Source organism: Callorhinus ursinus, unplaced genomic scaffold (genome assembly GCF_003265705.2).
Source record: "Callorhinus ursinus isolate GAN/ISIS: 27379988/994484 unplaced genomic scaffold, GSC_fseal_2.0 scaffold2, whole genome shotgun sequence".
NCBI classification, from domain to species: Eukaryota; Metazoa; Chordata; class Mammalia; order Carnivora; family Otariidae; genus Callorhinus; species Callorhinus ursinus.
The window spans coordinates 12,447,563-12,467,936 of NW_027397064.1; the positions used below are offsets into that span (position 1 = coordinate 12,447,563).

The 20,374-nt window shown below is 37.0% G+C and overlaps 1 protein-coding gene across 1 annotated transcript in view; it reads left to right on the forward strand.

Moving 5' to 3' along the window:
* Positions 1 to 20,374, forward strand: part of CUL3 (cullin 3) — an 89,708-nt gene that overhangs the window by 37,813 nt on the left and 31,521 nt on the right. Inside the window, exon 3 of the mRNA XM_025890710.2 lies at positions 3,137 to 3,250. Coding sequence (XP_025746495.1) covers positions 3,137 to 3,250 — 114 coding nt within the window. The remainder of the gene's footprint in view (positions 1 to 3,136; positions 3,251 to 20,374) is intronic.

The window sequence follows — 20,374 nt, forward strand, 5'->3', positions numbered from 1 at the left end:
TTGGTTTATATGCAACCTTACCTTTTAAAAAGCGCATTTTAACCTTCATAAAGGTTGAATTTTCATCTCATTCCTACCTTTTATTATGTATATTTGAACAAATATTTGTTCATTTTTCATGTATCAAGAGTAGAAGGACAGTTTTCTGAGGCAGCATTAGGGGAAGAATTATTTGTTCATAGAGTGATCTGAATAATTAGGAGAAGGCAGCAAGTTTATCTAAAGCATTTATTTTATGTCTTATAGTCCTATGTCTGTGTGTGTGTGTGTGTGTGTGTGTGTGTGTGTGTGTGTGTGTGTGTGCATAATCACTCAAAAATAAATATAACAGTATATCTGACAAGCAGGAGATCTTCTGGGGTACCTCTTAGAACTCCCATGTCCTGTGACAGGTTAATTGTTGTGAATGTATTTAATACCACTGAATTTTACACTTAAAAATTACTAAGATGGTAAAGTTTACATTATGTAAAAATGATGTGTCATTTCTGCTTAAGTCATTGGCCAAAGCAGATCCATGACCAACCATGTCTAACTTCAACAGTAAAAATCAAACTAAATATAACAAAATTAATAGCAGCTATTTTCTGCTAAGTAAAATTCATTGTTATTGATTTGTCAGGATAACGTTTTGAAGTATGATGCAAATAAAGCAGTTTTATCGTTTATGACACATTGTGCTAGTTGATCACATTTTTATTTTGTCGAAAGGCTGGTATAAGTATAAATGTTACATAAATACTTGAGATATTTTATTTTAAAGTGTATATAAATCAGTAATTTTAGGACACACGTCTTCTTTGGTAACTTTTAAAAATTTAAGTGGTCAGTTTTTCATTCATCTAACAGATAATACCAGGTACATTTTTGCATTTCAAAATTAGGGTGACTTTGTTAACATGTAACTTGACGTTATAATAGAAGGGTATACAGAAGTTCACTTACGTCCTTAAGAATAATTAATTGCTAGATGTTCTGATGTTCAGAATATATTTTTTTCATGTAGTACAGTTTCTCTGGTATTGTCATTGATTTAATTGCTACTCAAAATTCAGTGGTTCACTGAAAGAATATGAAGATTGGTGAGGAATTTTATAAATAGGCATATTTTGTTTGTAGGGTTTTTTTTAGTGTTAGCTGTCATGGGAATTTGCATCTGACAAGTGCCAGGCTTAACGAGTTGGAATAAATGATTTAGTATCCACTTTACAAAAAGTATTTGTTTAACATGGTACTGTCTACGAACCTACATGAGTGTTTATCACTTTTGATATAGTCATATTTATGGGTGATGTATTTTGAAGTCAAGGAGATTATTAGTCTTATGAACAAAAGATTATGTAATTATGTGGTATAGGCTAGTGGTTTTCATACTACACGTTTAGTACAACAGACATACTGTTCCATCACTAAAATCTCTTAACGGCTGTTTTTCCTCTAATATATAAGAAAAATTAGATACAGTTTTCTCAGTTTGAATTTATTCTCTCATTTGTTGGGAATAGTGTGTTTTGTGTATTTTTTTTTCCAGTCTTTGGCACTTGTAACCACTTGTTTATACTCGTTTATGCTAGTACTAATATGCAGTGACACTTTATTTACTGTTTATAATTCAGGTTTATAGATATCTATATACTCGACACATATTAAATAATTGGTTTCTCACAAAACACCATGACTTCAGATTCTCCCCAACCTAAAAATCTTTAATCACTACTACAGGTGTTTGGAGCTAGAACATGTCTAGTTAGGCTGGAATTATGAGTTGAGCTAGACCATGGAGGATTGGGTGGGTTGGAATAATTAGAGAGGTTGGCAGTATAGTCCCCAAGTGTTATAGGAACTTAGAGGACAAACTGCTGCTTCTTGATAAAGCTAGAACCAGAGTCTGAATTCAGTTTTCTAGTCAGTAGTCATACCATTGGACAGATAGCATAGCAGGAAGTAGTAGTAGTAGTAGTAGTCGTAGTCAGGAACCTCTTATTGGAGAAGGTGGCAATATGCTTGTAGACTATGGAAAGGAATTCTTGAAGCCTGAGTAGTCTTAGCAGGATTGCATTAGGAAGGCATTTCAGACTCAAGGCAACGTGATGTGCAAAGATAGGTATCCTGAGAAAGCTTACCTTGTTGGTGGTGGATCATGGTTTTGACGGGTAGGATGAATGAAGTAAAGGGTCTTCTAGATGCCAGGTGCTGTTCTAGGTGTGGGAAGCACACATGGAAAAGACAAAATCCCTGCTGCTGTGGATCTTGGCATTTTAGTGACAGGAACAGTAAGTGAATACATTTGTAAAACAGTAGGCAGTGACAAGTACTGTGAGGAAAAATTAGTGTAGGGTGAAGAGTGGGTATAGAAGTTGTTTGAAATAGAGTGGTCAAGAAAGACCTCTCTGGAAGTGAAACTTGGGCAGAAAAAATGAGGGCGTAAGCTGTGTGAAACGCGCAGAAGAAAGGGTAGAACACAGTTGCTGGTTGCAGCGCCACTGTAGCCGGAGCATCCTGAGTTAATAGTTCCTGCTCAGTAAGTGTTGACTGAGTGCCAGACACTGTTCTGAGTGTGTCTCTAGTGTTCATCTAGCCCTTACAGCAGTTCTACGAGATGGGTACTGTTTCACCTGTAAGGAAACTGAGCCACAGAGATGAAATAATCTACCCAAAGTGACACAGCTAGTCAGGGGGCTGGAGTTGAGCCCAGTAGTTTGATTCCAAAATCAGCATTTTCAGCCATTCTACAGAGATGGGGAAGGGGAGGTGTAGTAGGAAATTTAGTTGGAGCAGTAGCCTGGGGCCAGTTCTCTGGGGCCCTGTAGTTCCTTATAAATATTTAGGATTTTATTTTGACTGTGATGTTAGGTTGTTGGAGGGTTGAGAAATGCTCCGGAGGTTGCTTTATGATTCTGGAGATCAGGAGATGGGTCTGGACTCTACAACACATTTGTTAGTTATCTCTATTTAGGTTATATTATAGCTTAAAATGTTTCTACTGGCCTATAACCTATTTCTTTGATGTAAAATTGAAGATTCCACGTCATTATTTTATTGAACAGATATGTGCATGTATACGTATGAGAATGCATGTTGTGTGTGTGTGTGTGTGTGTGTGTAAACAAACTCTAATGAACTCTTCTGTTAATAGGTGCGAGAAGATGTACTAAATTCATTGAATAACAACTTTCTTCAAACGCTAAATCAAGCTTGGAATGATCATCAAACAGCTATGGTGATGATTAGAGACATACTAATGTATATGGTAAGTAGAGCTTTTTTGTTTTTCCTTTAAGAAGTTAGGCATTTCAAACCACAGTGTCTTTCTTCTTTCTGCTACGTTTAGTTGGATGGTACAGGTCAGTGTGGAAGGTGTTATTTTTTTAAAAAAATAAACAATATTTCCTTTGCAGGGACCAGCCTTAGCTTATATGAGGTAGAATCTTAATTGTTCATATATTTAATGATAAGAATGGAAGACTGAAAGAGAAAAGTCTTAATTTTTTTCTTGGTGTACAGCACTTGTATTTCAAAATGGAAAATGTTGAAAACCTTACTAAAACATCTCTTTCTGAGTAACGGTTGAATGACAGCATGAGAGATGTATTCTCTTACAAGATTTTAAGACCTAATGTTCTTATATCTTCAATGATGGCGGTGTCATTTTATACAAATATGCTTGTAGTAATTATACTCTAATAGCTGCTGTCCTAATAAATCTTTGCAGTATGTATGTTATTCAGATACATTTCCATTTCTTACCTATTATTACTGTTTTTTGTTTTTGTCAGTCTAGAAAAATAAATTCAGCAAGGCATTTTGGAAAACATTGACATGCGCTAAGCTGTTTAATAACTTTCAAGGAAATTAAACTGTCGAGTTTTTTCTTACCTTTGTGTGGTTATAGATGAAGCTAGGTTCATCAAGCTTAATTACTGTGTCAGTGCAAAATTAACAAGTCAAATAACTTTTCTTGTTACTTCAGTGTTTATATTTGGGAGTTGGACATAAGATTTTCTTCTAAGGTTTTACTCTCTGCTTTTCACATTTTTATTTTCAGTTTCTTTAGTTTGATTTTAGTTATAATGGTGAGAGCATTTCCTAGTTTCTTTCACTTGATAGAATAAAGCAATGGTTGGAAAGAATTTCCAATGAGAGCAAACAGCTGTGGAGTTTTTTGTTCTGCTCAGAGAATGCAGTCAGGCCTCTTACCCCTGGTTTTATAGGGCTTAGTGGCAAAGGGGGTCAGGGAGAGGCTACTTCATTTTTCAGGGGTTGATAAAAAGTATAACCGTATTTAGCCTTTCTGAGTGTCATTTTCCTCTTCAGGATATAGATTCATTCTGTGCTGACATTTTGAGGTAAATGAGATAGCGTGTGAAAACATACAGTGCCTGGGATATAATTGTGAAATAAGTTAGCTTATACTGTTCTCCTTAAGTTCTGGATTTGATGAGTCTTTAAATTTTAACACTAACAAACACTAAAATAGAAAACCACTTGTAATTTCATGGTCCATTATTCTGTTGATAAAAGAAGTTTTTAAAAATTATACACACACTCTTAACATAATTTTGTTTTAAAAATTTCTGTTTTTGGGGTGCCTGGGTGGCTCAGTCGTTACGCGTCTGCCTTCGGCTCAGGTCATGATCCCAGGGTCCTCGGATCGAAACCCGCATCGGGCTCCCTGCTCCATGGGAAGCCTGCTTCTCCCTCTCCCACTCCCCCTGCTTGTGTTTCCTCTCTCGCTGTGTCTCTCTCTGTCAAATAAATAAAACCTTTAAAAAACAAAAAATTTTGTTTTATTTCAGTTCCCTTTTGGGGGGTGGGGGTGGGGGAGAGGGTTCCCAAATGAAATGTCTAACCTTGAATCTTGCCTGTTCAATGTGACCATAGTCAAGAAACTAATTAGTTTATTCCTCAGCTTCCTCATTTATAAAATGAAAATAATACTGTGCTCATTGGGTAGGGTAGCCATTAGGCTTGAAGGTGCCTTCAAGTACAGCACTTAATAGCACGTGGACCATAGTAATGTGCTCAGTAAAAATCCTTAATCACTAGGATTAAGGTTTCTTGTCCCTTCATCCTTTCATCAAACCCATCTGTTAGTACCACAGCCCTGGATAAACCCAGCAACTTACCTTTCCTGGGCCTCTGCTGGAGGAAACTCCACACAGGGTAGTCAGTGCCACTATTTGTCCTTTGTCACAAGCCTCCAGTTGACCCTTCACACTGTACAGTGGTCTCATTTTCCCTCTACTAGTTTCTCTTCAAAGCTCTAGCTCTCCAGCCTCCGCACTCTTAAATGATCTTGCCTTGCACTTCTCAGAGGAAAGAGCAAGCATCAGGGGGAACCTGTGTTCATTTCTTCCCACTATATCCAGAGTTTTATCTGTATTTTCTCCCTTTTGTGTTTTTCCTTTTCCCGCCTGTTTTAATGGAGGCATTGTCTCCCCTCGTTAAAGGAGGCATTGTCTCCCCTCTCCTGTTTTCCTCCTGTGCTAAGCTGGATCACATCCCTTTCTACCTTGTCAAAACCCTGAAGTATTTTCAGGTTCTACCTTTTTACTAAGTCTTATTCATCAGCATGAGACATGTTGAGGCCACTCACATCCTCAGAATAAAATTATACTAAATTTTCTGTTGGGCCCCTGTGCTGCCTCCCAGGGTCTCTCATTGCCATTCACAGGCAAATGTCTCATAAGAAATGTTGACCCTTGGCTCCCTTTTCTCATCTTTGATTCACTTTGAATATGTGCCAGTTAAGCTTCTTCCTCAATTATGCTGTTCAGTCTTGCTCTTACGAGGATCACCATGTCTGCACATCTCTGAAGGCAGAGATCACTGGGAATCCTCATGCTCCTTGATTTTTTTCCGCAGCATTGGGCACAGTTGACTACTCTTCTTCTCACATGCTGGGTCCTTGGTTTCAGTGACATAGCACTTCTTCGGTATGCCTCCTACCTTTCCGACTGTTCCTTCTCAGCTACTCCTCCTTCTCTGCCCTTTAAATAGAAGCATTCTTAGGGCTTAGTAACCTGGACTTCCATCTCCTGGTTCATCTCAGTTACTTCCATAGCTTCAGTTAGTGCCTCTGTGCAGATGATTTCCAGATAGCATCTCCAGCCTCATTTTCTGAGATTCAGATTTGTTATATTCATTTGTCAGGTTGATGGCTACCTTTGTTGTCTGAGAGGTACTTCAAACTTGGCATTTCCAAATGAATGCATAATTGATATCATTCCATTTGTTCATGCCAGAAACCTGGGAATTACTCTTGTCAGTGTCTTCTCTTCTCCCTACATCATATATTTCTAGAATCTGCAGTTTTTCCATTTTTATAGCTACCCAACTAGAAAGCACCTTCATTTCTCTCTTGGAGTATTCAGTGACTAGTCTTATAACATTCATTCTGCTCCTTGCTCTTCTTTTTTCCATATTGCTCCTAGAGTGATTATTTGAAAGCACATGATCAAGTTACTGCCCTGTTGAAATTCTTCTCTCTCATCTTGAAATCTTCACATGTCTTCTGTGTGGAAATGTTTCTAGAATGTTTCCTCTTTTTATGTGATTTGCTCCTACTTATCCCTTAAGTCTTAGCTTAAATTTCTGGTAAGCTTTCCCCTGACCTATAGTGCGTACTGCCTACTGGCCGCAATTGCTCTCATTGTACCCAGTGCTCTTCCTTTGTAGCATTTATCACAATCATTATTAACAACTCTTTAGGGCCTTGTTTCCCCATTAGACTGAACTTTATGAGGAGAGGCCAGGGTCTTGTCACCACTGTGTCCCCAACACCTAGCACAGCTCCTTGCACAAACTAGGTACTCACGTGTGACTTGAATAAATAAATGTACACAGAATGTTTTTAATAGGTTATAGATTACACTTTTACAAAATGCTTTTTAAAAATACGCTATTGTTTGTCTGCCTTCAGCTCAGGTCATGATCTCAGTGTCCTGGGATCTAGCTGCATCTGGCTCCCTGCTCAGGGGAGTCTGCTTCTCCCTCTGCCCCTCCCTACCTTGTGCTGGCTTGCGTGCGCCAGCACTTTCTTTCTCAAATAAATAAATAAATAATCTTTTTAAAAAATATGCTATCGTTGGGGTGCCTGGGTGGGTCAGTCAGTTAAGCATCCGACTCTTGATTTCGGCTCAGGTCCTGATCTCAGGATCCTAGGAACCACCCACATAGGGCTCCCCGCTCAGCAGGGAGTTTGCTTGTCCCTCTCTGCCTCCCCTTGCTTGTACTCTCTCTTTCTCAAATAATAAAATCTTTAAAAAATACATGGTATTGAGGATTTGGAGAGAAATTAAAGTGTTGATATCTTCACATTCCACAAGATAGAATCCTTTTATTTTCATAGTCTTCATTCTCTTTATTTTGCCTTTTTATGCTTAGTATTCTGGGCTTAATTAAATAAGTGCTTTTTAAAATTAAGGTAAAATTTTATACATTGAAATGTGCAGAACTGGAGTTAAAAATTATTTTGACAAACATATGCATTTATGTAACCAATACTTTGGTCAAGAACTGTAAATGCTTTTAATTGCCAAAAATCTAAAGACATTTTCCTGTTGATGTCTACATTTTCTTTGAAGAGTTTTACCTCATTCTAGACTTCTCAGATGACATAACCTGCTAGATAGGGCATATATCTGAAGCATACTGGTTGTACCGTCATGAATCCTAGACAGTTATCTTCTGACAATGAATACCAGCTGTAACTGTTGGAATTTTAGATCTCAGGCTCAGAGAGGGAAGACAGAAGATGCTTCACTGTCTACCCACCTACCACCTACTCCATTAGCTGACTTTTGACAAGGAGGTGTCTGTGTACAAAATGTCTTGCATCAGCCTTGATGTATAGATACAATGGGACACAGTGACTCTTGAAAATGGAATCATTGGTTATATGGAGGCAGCCACTGGTCACACTTTGTTCCACATAACTTTGTTGTGTGACATGTTCAGTGTTCCAAAAAGAAAAGTGTACGTGTCTCCTGATGTAACATGTCACTTGTAGTTTCTGCCACTCCACCCCTTCCTAATGTTTGACACTTGCATGTTGAACTTCTAAGACTGGTTTGGGAATACTTAGTAAAAGTTCCATTTTCAATTTTAATTGTTTAAAAGATTAATGATTGGAGAAAGATTTGAACATTTTACAAGAAAATTTGTCCTGGTTCTATAATAGCTTTAATTGTCAATATAACTCATAAGTATATGTTACTATTCAGTTAATTTTACTTTTTAAACTATAAAAATGAATATGAAGGGAAATAAAGTTTATAGATGGTATTCTATAGGCTACTTTTGAGCAATTAGAATTAATGGCAAAGGAAATAGAAAAACATTTTCTGGTGTGATATATAGGGTTAGTAGAGAAATTTTCTGCATAAAACTATGGTTACTTTATTTTCATTTTTTTACTTGAATTTGTCCATATTTCTAGTCGTTTTCACAAATAGCAGAGCTATATAATATATGGTATTGCAGGTTTTCCTTAAAGGTTGGAGGCTGTCAATTCATAGGCACAGGATGAGTTAACCCAGGAAGGGAGGGCCGCTGCTTCTTTGAGCTATCTATTTGGAAAGTCATTGAGGATGAGTAAAGAGGTCAAGCAGAATGTAGCAATAACTTTGTGAAGAGGAGAGAAGCTGAGGAACTTTTGATGCTCTTGGTCTCCTTTGTAAAGTAGAAGGTGGGACCATTGGTTTAGGGTGACTGAAGTATGCGAGGTGTTGAAGAATGTTGTAGGCTGAATAATGATCCCCCAGAAATGCCCATGACTAGTGTCTGGAACCTAGGGATTGTTACTTTATAGGGCAAAAGGAACTTTGCAGGTGTGATTAGGTTAAGGATTTTGAGATGAGGAGATTGTCCTAGGTGGACTGGGCCCAGTGGAATCACAGGGTCATTACAAAAGGAGGGTCAGTAGGAGATGGAGGTGATGTGTTGTTGACAGAAGCAAAGATTGGAGTGATAGGCTTTGAAGATGGAGGAGGGGCTATAAATAAGGAATACAGGTAGCCAAAGCTGAAAAAAGGCAAGGAAGTGGGCTCTCCCCTCAGATCCTCTAAAAGGAATCAGCCCTGCTGACATCTTGACTTTAGTCCAGGGAAACTGATTTTAGTCTTCTGAACTCTGGAACTGTGAAAAAGTAGTAAGCTACTAAATTTGTGGTCATGTATTCAGCAACAATAGGACTCTAACGCAAGGAAAAAGTTGGGAGTATCCCCTGTGCTGGGGTCAGCTCTCTGTAAATAAAGGGATCATCTGTAGTTGTGAGGGGATAATTTCGGTGACTTGGCAAAGTTACGTAGTAGAGGTGATCAGCAGAGTTTGTACTTTTTCCAGGTGTATTTGGCAGTCTTAGACAAGAATGTTCCGATAGAATTAGCCTTATTGGGTAAAGGGGAGAATTCTAAGGTAGTAGCATTACTGAAATGGTTGATTATGGGTCTGTGCTCTTTAATAAGTAGGCATCTGAGTCATAAGATCGCAGGAAATAGAGGTTTTAGGGATTAGGGATCAGTAGACCTGGAGACCTGGTGAGAGCAAGGAGCAGGTTCCTTTCAGTGTAACAAAGTAGGAAATGTAGGAGGAAAAAGAAGATCTCTAGTGCCAGAGATATTTGGTGTCTTCTAATGATGAGGTTCAAGGTTTGCCCATATCAATATGGGAGTGAAAGGGAGTCCTGATACAGATGCAGGTGAATATTTAGGCACCTGTAAATAGTGTGTCAGATTGGTCATTCTTGTCAGTGTTGGGAGTTACCAATGGTAATAGGTGGCAGGAAGCAGAGTTGAGAGAAGTAAGCTATTTGCTGAAGCTACCAAGGATTTGTGTGTTTTGGGAACTCAGAAGATAGGGTGAGAACATTGAGATGCTGAAATTCTTGTCCATGTTTTCGCCTGTAGGTTTTGAGGCTTTAAGTTCAAAAAACGTTTCTTCTTTACAGCATTCTAGATTGCACATTTAGAGAAATTTGGAAAAAGCTTTATTCTGGAAGAGCACAGATAGGTTGCTTAAGAGTCTTTTTGGTACCTTCTCTGCTTTTAAAATGTCATCTTAAGTACAAAATAATAGAAAATAGGATCCAGTGGCTTTAAGATTATTAAGCTTCACACCTGTTCAATATTTTTCCTGACTCTGGAAACACACGCTTTCCCCATCTGTGCTGTAGTTTTTGCATTTGTGACTGACAATATAAATACCTTGGCATCTTTTTGTGGTTAGATCCCAAGCCAAGTACTAGACCTTTGTGTAAAAAAAAAAAAAGCACATCATCATAAATACTGTAAAGGTTGAAGAGTGTTACGCTTGATAATTAGGATTTCTAACTTGCCTTCCATCTCAGTTACTGTTTCTAACAAATTGATAGACCCACAAACCCCTTGATTACCAGGCCCTATGAACTGGTTTTGTGTGTTTGCAATGATGATGTAGCAGTCCGTGAGGTTGACTTTAGGGAGGCAAGTATTTATTCAGCATGAAGTAGGCCCTCTGGTGTAGTCAGAAATAGAGCACATATTTCTTGAGGTAGTAAAGGAAATGGAACTTTTGTTCATAAAGGGGACTGTCCCATACTGTATGTATGTGTACAAATTTCTTATGTGTACAGATTTCCTGTGTGTGTGTGTGTGTTTCCTATAGGAAATTGGGAGTAGTGGAGAAAAAATATTTAATGATGAATTGAGAGACACTTGGCTTTAGTTCCTACGTTGTCATTAATTTGCTTAAGTTACTTCTCTAGGTAAAACTCTTGTTTACTTATTTATAAGGAAAATAGATTTATTGGATAAGAGTTCTGGTTTTTATCTTTTTGGGGTTTTAGACCCTTGGTCAAAATTCATGGATCCTCTACTAAAAGTAGACATCTGTGCATCTACATACCACATCGTATACTTTTATATGCAATTTCAAGTGGTTTATGGGCTCCCTGAGGCTTGTCTGTGGGATCTGGTTGAGGATGTGTTGGTTAGATCATTTTAAATTTTCAAGATCTTTCAACTCTGAAGTTTTACACCATTTTAAAACTTAAATTGAACAGTTACTTGTTTGTAATGAAGGAAAAAACAAGAAGTGAGGGTAGATTAGTATTAAGTTGGTGACAGTTTCTTTAAGAACTCTAAAGTGGGTTGAAAGAGCCTCAGTTGTCTAGGAGTCTACCCAAAACTATTCCTTGTAATAGCACATAATACTTTCAAAGCACGTAGTGTTTGGTGGCACTGTTTTAAGCATTTTTAAGTATATTTCATTTAATCCTTAAAATACCTTTTTATTGTTATTTTTAAGCAGTAGTTTGGGAAAGCAGTAATTTTTATTTATTACTAGAATTTGTATACTTAAATTTCTTTAAAAAAGTAAAAATACTTTTCTGAATGCATAACAGATACTGTTTATTACAGGGCTATATATCTGTGCTAAATGTTTTAAATACCTTACCTTTCAGGTGAGTATTGTACTCTCCATTTCACAGATGGATAAATCGAGGTTAGAGAGATTAGCTAACCTGCCAAGATCACACAGTTACTGTATTACTTGAATAGTGAATCCAAGTCTTTTTTTAATTCAAAGCCCATGGTTTTCACCACTTAGCCTGTACCACCTCAGTGTGGAAGAATTAATGTATATTGACTCTGCTTAACAATTTACGATAACTTTTTTAAAGATTTTATTTATTCATTTTAGAGAGAACATGCATGTGCACGCAGAGGGGAGGAGCAGAGGGAGAGGGAGATAATCTCTAGCAGACTCTGCACTTTTAGTGCAGAGCCTGAGGTGGGGCTCAGTCCCACAACTGTGAGATCATGACCTGAGCCGAAATCAAGAGTCAGACGCTTAACCAACTGAGCTACCCAGGCGCCCCCAGAATTTATGGTAATTTACCCAGAGTTGAGCTAACATTCATTCACCTTTGTGCTTATGAGGATAAATTCATTCATTCAGCAAGTCTACAGTGAGTGTATTATTTATCAAGCATTGCTCTGAACAACTGTGATTTCTTTTTCGAAGTTCTTTGATTGGGCAGTTTTATGATGTAGACATCTGTTCGGGCAGATAATCTTGGTTCGCCAAGCGGAATTGAAGAACTGACTTTTTCCGTGGTCCAAGTGTAAGCTATTGAAGCATGTTAGAATAGTTTTCTGGTTTCTTTTCTTATTTTGTTTGAATCTGATAGTAAAATTCTCCTTGAAGAGTGACTTGGTAAGACTTTAGTTTCCTAATTGTCATCAGAAGTTACTTAACACCATCATTACTGGATAATTAGAAAATCACCAAAAATATCACATGCCTTAGTGTTTATTCTATAGTAGTCTGGCCCTACAGTAATTTGAAAGTCCTCTTCTATTTTTTTTTGAGATTTTTGTTGATATGTAACATAAATAAAAGTGGAAAAGTCTTTTTTGTACATTTTTTAAACTGTGGGTTTTTATAGGATTTTTGTTTGTTTTTTAGTAATTTGTGCGAGATTTTTATATATCCTGGGTAAAAGTTCTTTGTAGATAAATGTTTTCATTGTTTTTTTTTTAACTAGGCTCTACGCCTAGCGTGGAGCCCAGTGCGGGGCTTAAACTCGCGATCCAAGATCAAGACCTGAGCTGAGATCAAGAGTCGGATGCTTAACTGACTGAGCAACCCAGGTGCCCCTGTAGATATATTTTATATAGTTTAAGAGATACTGTCTTCCATTCTGGGCTTGCCTTTTCTCTCTTTTCATGGTGTCTCTGAAGAGAAGCTTTAAATTTCAGTTAATTATGGTTTTTCAGTCTGCAGTTGTTGAATTAAGTGTTATATACATATCTGTGTGGTCAGATTTGTTAACCATATTCAAATTGTCCACATCTTTACTAAACATTTTTGTTTGCTTGTCCTGTCAGCTCCCGAGAAATGTTAAAATCTTTAGAATTGATTGTGGATTTGTCTTTTTCCCCTTTTAGTTAATATATTTTGAGGTTTTTGTTATAAAATGAATATAAATTTAGGGCTATTTGATTTTCCTGTTGAATTGACTCTTATTTGTATGAAATATCCTTATTTCCTATACTTCTTGCCTTAAAGTCTACTTTGTGTAGTATTAGTATATGAGTTTTCTTTTTGTTAGTGTTTGTATGGCATATTTCTCCCCATCCTTTCCTTTCCACTTTTTTGTGTCCTTATCATTTGTAAGCACCATACAGTAATAGGCTTTTTAACCCCATCTGATAATCTTTGTTTTAAGTTGAAGCATATGGCTTATTTATGTTTAGTATAATTATTAATACATTTGGGTTTAAGTTTGCCGTCATACTGGATTTTTTTTTTCTGTTTGTCTCACCTTTTCTTTATTGTTTTTTCCCAGCTTCCTTGCCTTTTTTTAGGAGAAAAGTATGTTTTATTATCCATTTCTCCTTCCTTGTTAGCTGTTACTTATATTTATATATTCTTTTATTATTATTTTAGTGGTTACATTAGAGATTACAACATAGATCCTTGACTTATAGTTTACCTTATCTATGTGTATATTTTAAACCACTTCCTGGGTGGGAGTATTAGAATACTTTGACTTCCTGGAGTTTTTTCCCCCTTGGCTTTTAGGTATTTGTTCCTGGGTGTTTGTTTTGGTGTGGGGGACAAACCTGCAAATTTTGTCAACATTATATATGAAAAATTGGGGAGACCCTGGATGGTATCTTCCTTCAAAGGAAATGTAATTTTCTTCTGGCAGGCAGGCACTGTATGGGCAAATCATCGTGATCTAGTTGAAGCTGGGTTTTAGGTTCTGTTAAGGTTGGTCTGTTTTGAGTTTGCCTTTATTTCTGGGGCATATTTTTACTCGTCTGGGGTCTAGAAGCCTGAGGTGTTTACCAGTTTGCTTTCCATGTTACTGTGCCTTGAATTCCATCTCTTGTCTCTTTACCACTCTAAGTCTACCAACGGTCTCTGTTCAGCTCTTTAGACTCCCAGTGCTGCTTTGTCTTTGGTGTTTGCTGTCTTGTCAGTGCTTAGGTGGTGTGTCAGTTTTCATCTTGATGAAAATTGCTTGCAGAAGTTCTGGTTCTTCTTTGCATTGCTTTCTTTTCAGACGTTGGCTTCATAAGTCCTAGCTGCTTGATAGCCAGCCTGCCTGTGACTTTCTGTTTAGCCTCTCATTTCCAGTCCTCCAAATAAAACAAATGACCCAAGGGAATGAGTGAGGTTGAATGTTGGTCTCTTTTCAGTGTACTTCCTTGCCTTTTCTCTAGAATCTTGGCCCCACGAGGCCAGGTTGCCTTTGTTGCTCTTTGATGCTTTTAAAAACAGTTGGTGTGTGTTTGCTTAAATTGTTGTAAAATGCACTTAACATACAATTTATCATCTTAACCAATTTTAAGTGTACAGTTAGGTGATAAGTACATTCATACTGTTGTGCAACCATCACCTCCATCCACCTCCAGAACTTTTCATCTTGTAAAACTCAAACTCTGTACCCATTAAACGGTCACTTCCCATTCCACTCTCCCTTGAGCCCATGGTCACCATCATTGTATTTTCTATTTATATGAACTTGACTATTCCAGATACCTCATATAAATGGAATCACAGAGTATTTGTCCTTTTGTGACTCAGGGTTCATCCATGTTGTAGCATGTGTCAGAATTCCCTTTTTAAGGCCGAATAATAATTCTGTTGTATGTGTGTACCTCATTTTGCTTTTCCATTCATCTGTTAGTGAACACCTGGGTTGTTTCCACCTTTTGACTATTTTGAATGTTGCTGTGAACATAGGTATACAGGTGTTTCATTAAGACCCTGTTTTCAGTTATTTTGAACATATACCTGGATAGTGGAATTGCTAGATCATAATGGCAGTTCCATTCTTAATTTTTGAGTAACCACCGTGCTGTTTTCCGTAGCAACGACACCGTTTTGCATTTCCACCAGCAATGCTCAAGAGTTCCAATTTCTTCATACCCTTGCCAGCACTTGTTATTTTCTGTTCTTGTTTTGTTTTGTTTTCTGATAGTAGCTATTTTGTTGGGTTGAGGAGGTGTAGCTTTTTATTTTCATCCAGCTTTTATAGTTGTTCTTGCCAGAGAAGTTGGTCTTGTAAAAGCTATTCTTTCAGTATTTGAAGTGGAAGTAAATGGAATAGCATTTTAAGGTAGGTGTTACTATGAAGATGAGGAAACAGACACAGATGTTAAAGGCATACCTAGTAAATGGCAGAGATAGGATTGAAGTAACCTATCTGGCTCTTAAATCTGAGCTCTTCACCACTGAATTCTATTGCTTCTTTAATATAGGTCTTCCTTTCTAAAGTCTTATAATCTCATTGTTCCAAGATCTTGATTTCTTTTTTTCTTAAGATTTTATTTATTTATTTGAGAGAGGGAGATAACAAGAGAGAGCAAGAGCGGTGGAAGGGGAGCAGGAGAGGGAGAAGCAGACTCCCCGCTGAGCAGGGAGCTCGTCACTGTCATGTGGCTCAATCCCAGGAACCCCGGGATCATGACCTGAGCCAAAGGCAGATGCTTAACTGACTGAACCACCCAGGCACCCCCAAGATCCTGATTGCTGTTGCTTGATTATTCTTATGGTTAGAATAGGGACTGTTTTCTAGTGTTGATGGGTTTTTTTCCCCTACTGTTAGATTCTTGAATTTTAGAATAGGGAACAGTGCTTTTATTTTAGGATTTGGTGCAATTTACACAGCTTTGGAGAAACATGACCAGGGTTTTGATTTGTCAGATATCCTAGGATACAATTCTTAAAATAAATGAAAGTTATTTTTAAGTAGTATTTCTTACAACTACATTGTTTTAAAAACTTTGACAGCCCGGAGACACAGATTTTGGACCCATTTTACAGTGGTGGAAACTATGACTTTGAGCTTTAGTCATGGATCTAAGTTTTCAAGCCAACTGTGTTCTGTGCTTTTCCATGTACTTTACCCAGTAACATTGTTAAATCCAGAAATGTTAATCTGAGCAGTTTACTATTTCATCTCTTACTGATGCCCTTTCCACAGTGTAGTCCGGCCCTAGCATTTTGGAAAATACTGGGACAGTTCTTTAAATTTTACTCTAATTATGGATTTTTTTTTTTTTTTTTTTTACTATGCACTAGAAGCTTTTTGTTACTTTTCCCAAGTGTTGGGTGTTTTAATTTTTCTATTTCTGTCTTCATAGTGTTAAGCCTCCTTAACTTGTATTTATTTCATGGCTTGGAAGTGAACCTGTTTGAAAACACTTAACAGTTATTACTTGCTGGTAGAAGACTGCCTAGTGATTAAGCTTGGGAAAGCAGGTTCAAACATGTTCTAACAGACAGTAGCTATTTGTTACAGGGTTATTTGCTTTGTGTTTTTGTTTGTTTGTTTGTTTGTTTTTTAAATGAGCTAAACTTTTCAGGGTTTATCTCTGGTTTATGAGCAGGACAGATATTTACTATTTGTAAAGATTTTTACCCCTGTTTACATTCTTCATCTCCTATCTTTTTTTAAAACAAAAAAACAAAAAAACCTGTTGATTAAAAAATTTTCTGAACTATTTTTTGCAAGTAAATTAAGTAGTGAGAGTTAATGTTATTTTTTGAACTTCATGATCATGTTTTTGTTTTATTTTGATTGTTCTATTCCATTTCTGAGTAATGAAGATCTTTCACTCATAAAGTCACTCCTTGACTTTGCACAGGTTTAGCTTTCGTAAGCTCTGTATGTCCACATAGCATGTCTTGATACTTCTAAGAATACTCTTGCATGCTGAGTTTGATCTCATAGTTAAAATGTTTAGCATCTTGGTAAAGAAAGCCATCAGTGAAGGGGGGAAAGGCAGATATTTCCCAAGATGGTGGGAGTAGTAATATCTGTGACCTTGTAGGGCCAAGCACCTTGTAGACAGATTTCCTCTTGTCTACTGGTAATGTGAAGAGCCCTAGGTCACGAGTAGGCATTTGCTGAAGGAGATTTATGTGGCGATCTGTTGGTTGGGGTCTCCTTTTTTTGTGGCAGAGGAAGAAAGACTCCAATCTCTCTCTACCTCAATTCCTAGAGACCTGCCTGCCCTAGTTGATGTTTTTAAACAGGTGGTACTTTATAATTTCTTATCTAGCTTTTATAGTTGTTCTTGGCAGGGAAGCTAGCCTTACAAAAGTATTCTTTCAAGACTAGAGGTGGAAATAAGTGGGATAGCATTGTGAGGTAGGGTGTTGGGTTGCAGTTGAAGTCAGATGCAAAAGCAGTCTGGCTTTTCCCCAGGTTTGTGAGAAGAGGGCCAACGAGATGGTCCCATCATTAGTTACTCCTCCTCACCCCTGGGTTCATCGAGCTTTTGAAGATCTTGGCTTGCTTGTTGTAGGTTTGCTTGGCCTAGGAATTAGCAACCCCTGAGAGAGAACCATAAATAGCAGTTGAAAATATAGTTTGTCTCTGTAGCGGTGAAACTCCTGTCCCTTTAGTAAATCTAATGTTTGACTCAGACATTAAGCCTTCAAACATGTTTTTTAGAACATTTTATATTTAAAATGCTGTATTTTGTCTTAAAAAGGCGAATAGAAGCAGACACCAACTTTTTGTCTCTGCTTAGCTTTCTTCAGTAGATAAATGACTAATGTTGGACTCATACAAACTATATTTTGGTCAAAAAGCCTGAGATTAAAATACTGCCTTTTGGTTATTCTTTAATATTTTTTCTCTCTTTTGGGATGATTTCATCTTGTCCTTACTTTGAGGTTGTATTCTTTAGCTAGCTAGAGGTTAACTAGAGGTGGGATTTTAGATCTTTTTAAATTAAATATTCACATAGAAACATATATAAAAGAAAAGTTGTACAGCAATTCAGATAATTAGAACTACGTGAATAATGTATTACATAAATTCAGCCACTTATTTTTTTTAAGATTTTATTTTATTTTTTAAGTAATCTGTACACCCAACATGGGGCTCAAACCTATAACCCCAAGATCAGGAGTTACATGTTCACCAACTGAGCCAGCCAGGCGCCCCCAACCACTTATTTTTTAACAAAGAGATTCCTGTTGGAATCTATTAGGAAAATGCTCAGGCTGAATTCCTTCTGATACTGCCAGGAAGCACGAAACAGAAGATTCAGCATGTTTATTTAGCAAATATTTTAATATATATCATGTGCAGATCACAAGTTTATTGTGAATGTGTTCATGCATTTCTGCTTAACATGTGTACATATAAACACTTGAGTATATGCATGTATATCTCTTATTTTGCTTGATGGTAATAAATCATACATATCTAACATTTAATATAAATAACTGGTATTACTAGTTTAAATAGCCACACTCAAATTTTGTCGGTTTTCTCTTCATTTATTAGCACTCTCTTATCTGTAATCAAATTTCAGGGATAACAGGTTTTCTTAATATTGTATGTCATTTAATTGCATTCATTATATACACCTTGCAGTCTCAAATTAAAAGACAAAGGTTTAGGTCTTACACTACAACATCTGTAGTTCTTTTGTCTCCAGCAATCTTCATGGACGTGAATGTTCTATGCCCTACTCAGACACTCTAACCACGTGTTTCCATCCTATGGGGCTTCCTTTACTAAAGCATTGTTTCTCCCCATACACAATATACCTGAACAATTCATCAGTTGAAACTGACCCTTTTTCTGCCTTTTTGTCGGAGGACTTGAGCTAGACAGCATTATCGGCCAAAGGGTTATAGATTCACCCACATTACTGTGCTTAGGCTTGGGAAGAGGGAACCCCAGGCCAGGGAGACTGGTCACATAGAAAGGGAAAAAGTGATAGGGAAGTGTATCTTGGTTCTTCATATATGTTAATTTTTGATCAGAAAGTTAAGCTTCATAGGAAATCATTTACTGGAGTTTTAGAGATTATCTTTACCATCCCTTTGGGTTGCCCAGGACCAGAGAGGATAAATGACTTACTCAAAGTCACACAGCCAAATTAGTGGTACAGCCAGAGCTCCATTTGAAGAATTCCTAACTCTGCATCTAGTATTTTTGCATTCAAAAATCTGCTGTAACTGATACGTCCACTTTAGAAAATAGTTTAGCAATTTCCATATGATCCAATATCCACTTCTAGAAATCTGTCCCAAGAAAAATGAAAACATATATCCACCAAAGGATTGTACCCAAACGTTCATAGCAACATTGCTCATAGCAGACAAAAACTGGACACAGCCCCAAATATCCCATCAGCTGATGAACTAAATGTGGCATATCCATACAATGGAGTATTATTTGGCACTACAAAGGAATGAAACACTGATAAATGTTAACACCATTAATGAACCTCAGCAACTATATGCTTGGTGAAAGATCAGACACGAAAGATTAGATAGGATTCAATTATATTAAATGACCAGAAAAGGAAATTTTGTAGAAAGAGAAAGCAGGGGTGCTGGAAGTGGGATTGACTACAAATGGGCTCAGGGAACTTCTGGGGGTGATGGAAATAGTTCTAGAATGGATTGTCACCATGGTTAGACAACTGTAGAAATGTACTCGACTGAACTGTACTCTTAAAATTAGTGAATTTTATAGCATATAAATTATACTGCAGTAAAGCCAAAAAAGGGGGAACATTAAAAAAATTTCACTCTGAAATGCATAATTTGCTCTGAAGATTACATTTTACGTGCCTTTATTCTGTAATTTTACAGGTAGTGCCCTTTTGCCAAAAACAAATCTTACCTAATCCTTTCAACATCTTTCTTAATTAAGAACATTTGGTTTCTTAAGAAAGAGGTTAAACTTGCTAATGTCATATATACGTCATATATGATAGGTATCTGACCCCCACACACCCTACAAGTCCCGTAGGCATGTAGTAGAGTTGGAACTTGCAGTGTTGCCAGAATTACCAATATTTTCTATTCTGTGAAAACAGCCTGATGCAGAATTCTCTCACTGCTGTTTCACTACTTTCAGTATCTCCTCTGTATTTTGCTCTTACCAGTTGTGCTTTGTGTTTACTGAGTCACTTGTATTTATTTTCAAGCCTGTTTATGCCAGTTGTACTTGTTATTAATACATAACTTAATATCCTGTAAATCAATAAAATGGTGTTAAAAACGATTGAATTTGTTCTTTGGTAAACAAGATTGAATGTTTTAGAAAGACTTGACAAAGGCAAATCACTAAATATTGATTCAAATTAGGTGTAGGTAATTTAAAAGAATGGAGCAGGGATTGTAAAAATCTAGAAGGACTTTTTTACATTCAGTTTGCTTCACAAATGTCTCTAGTCTTCATGCTCCATCCTAATGAAACAAAGTAGAAAGGTTTCTTTATTAGGTGGGAGTGTATGTAAGAAAGAGAACACTGAACCCCGGTCACAGGATTCATGTTCAAAGACAAAAGTCTTGATATCTCAGCGAACATGTATTAATGTTCTAAATTAAAATTAAGATG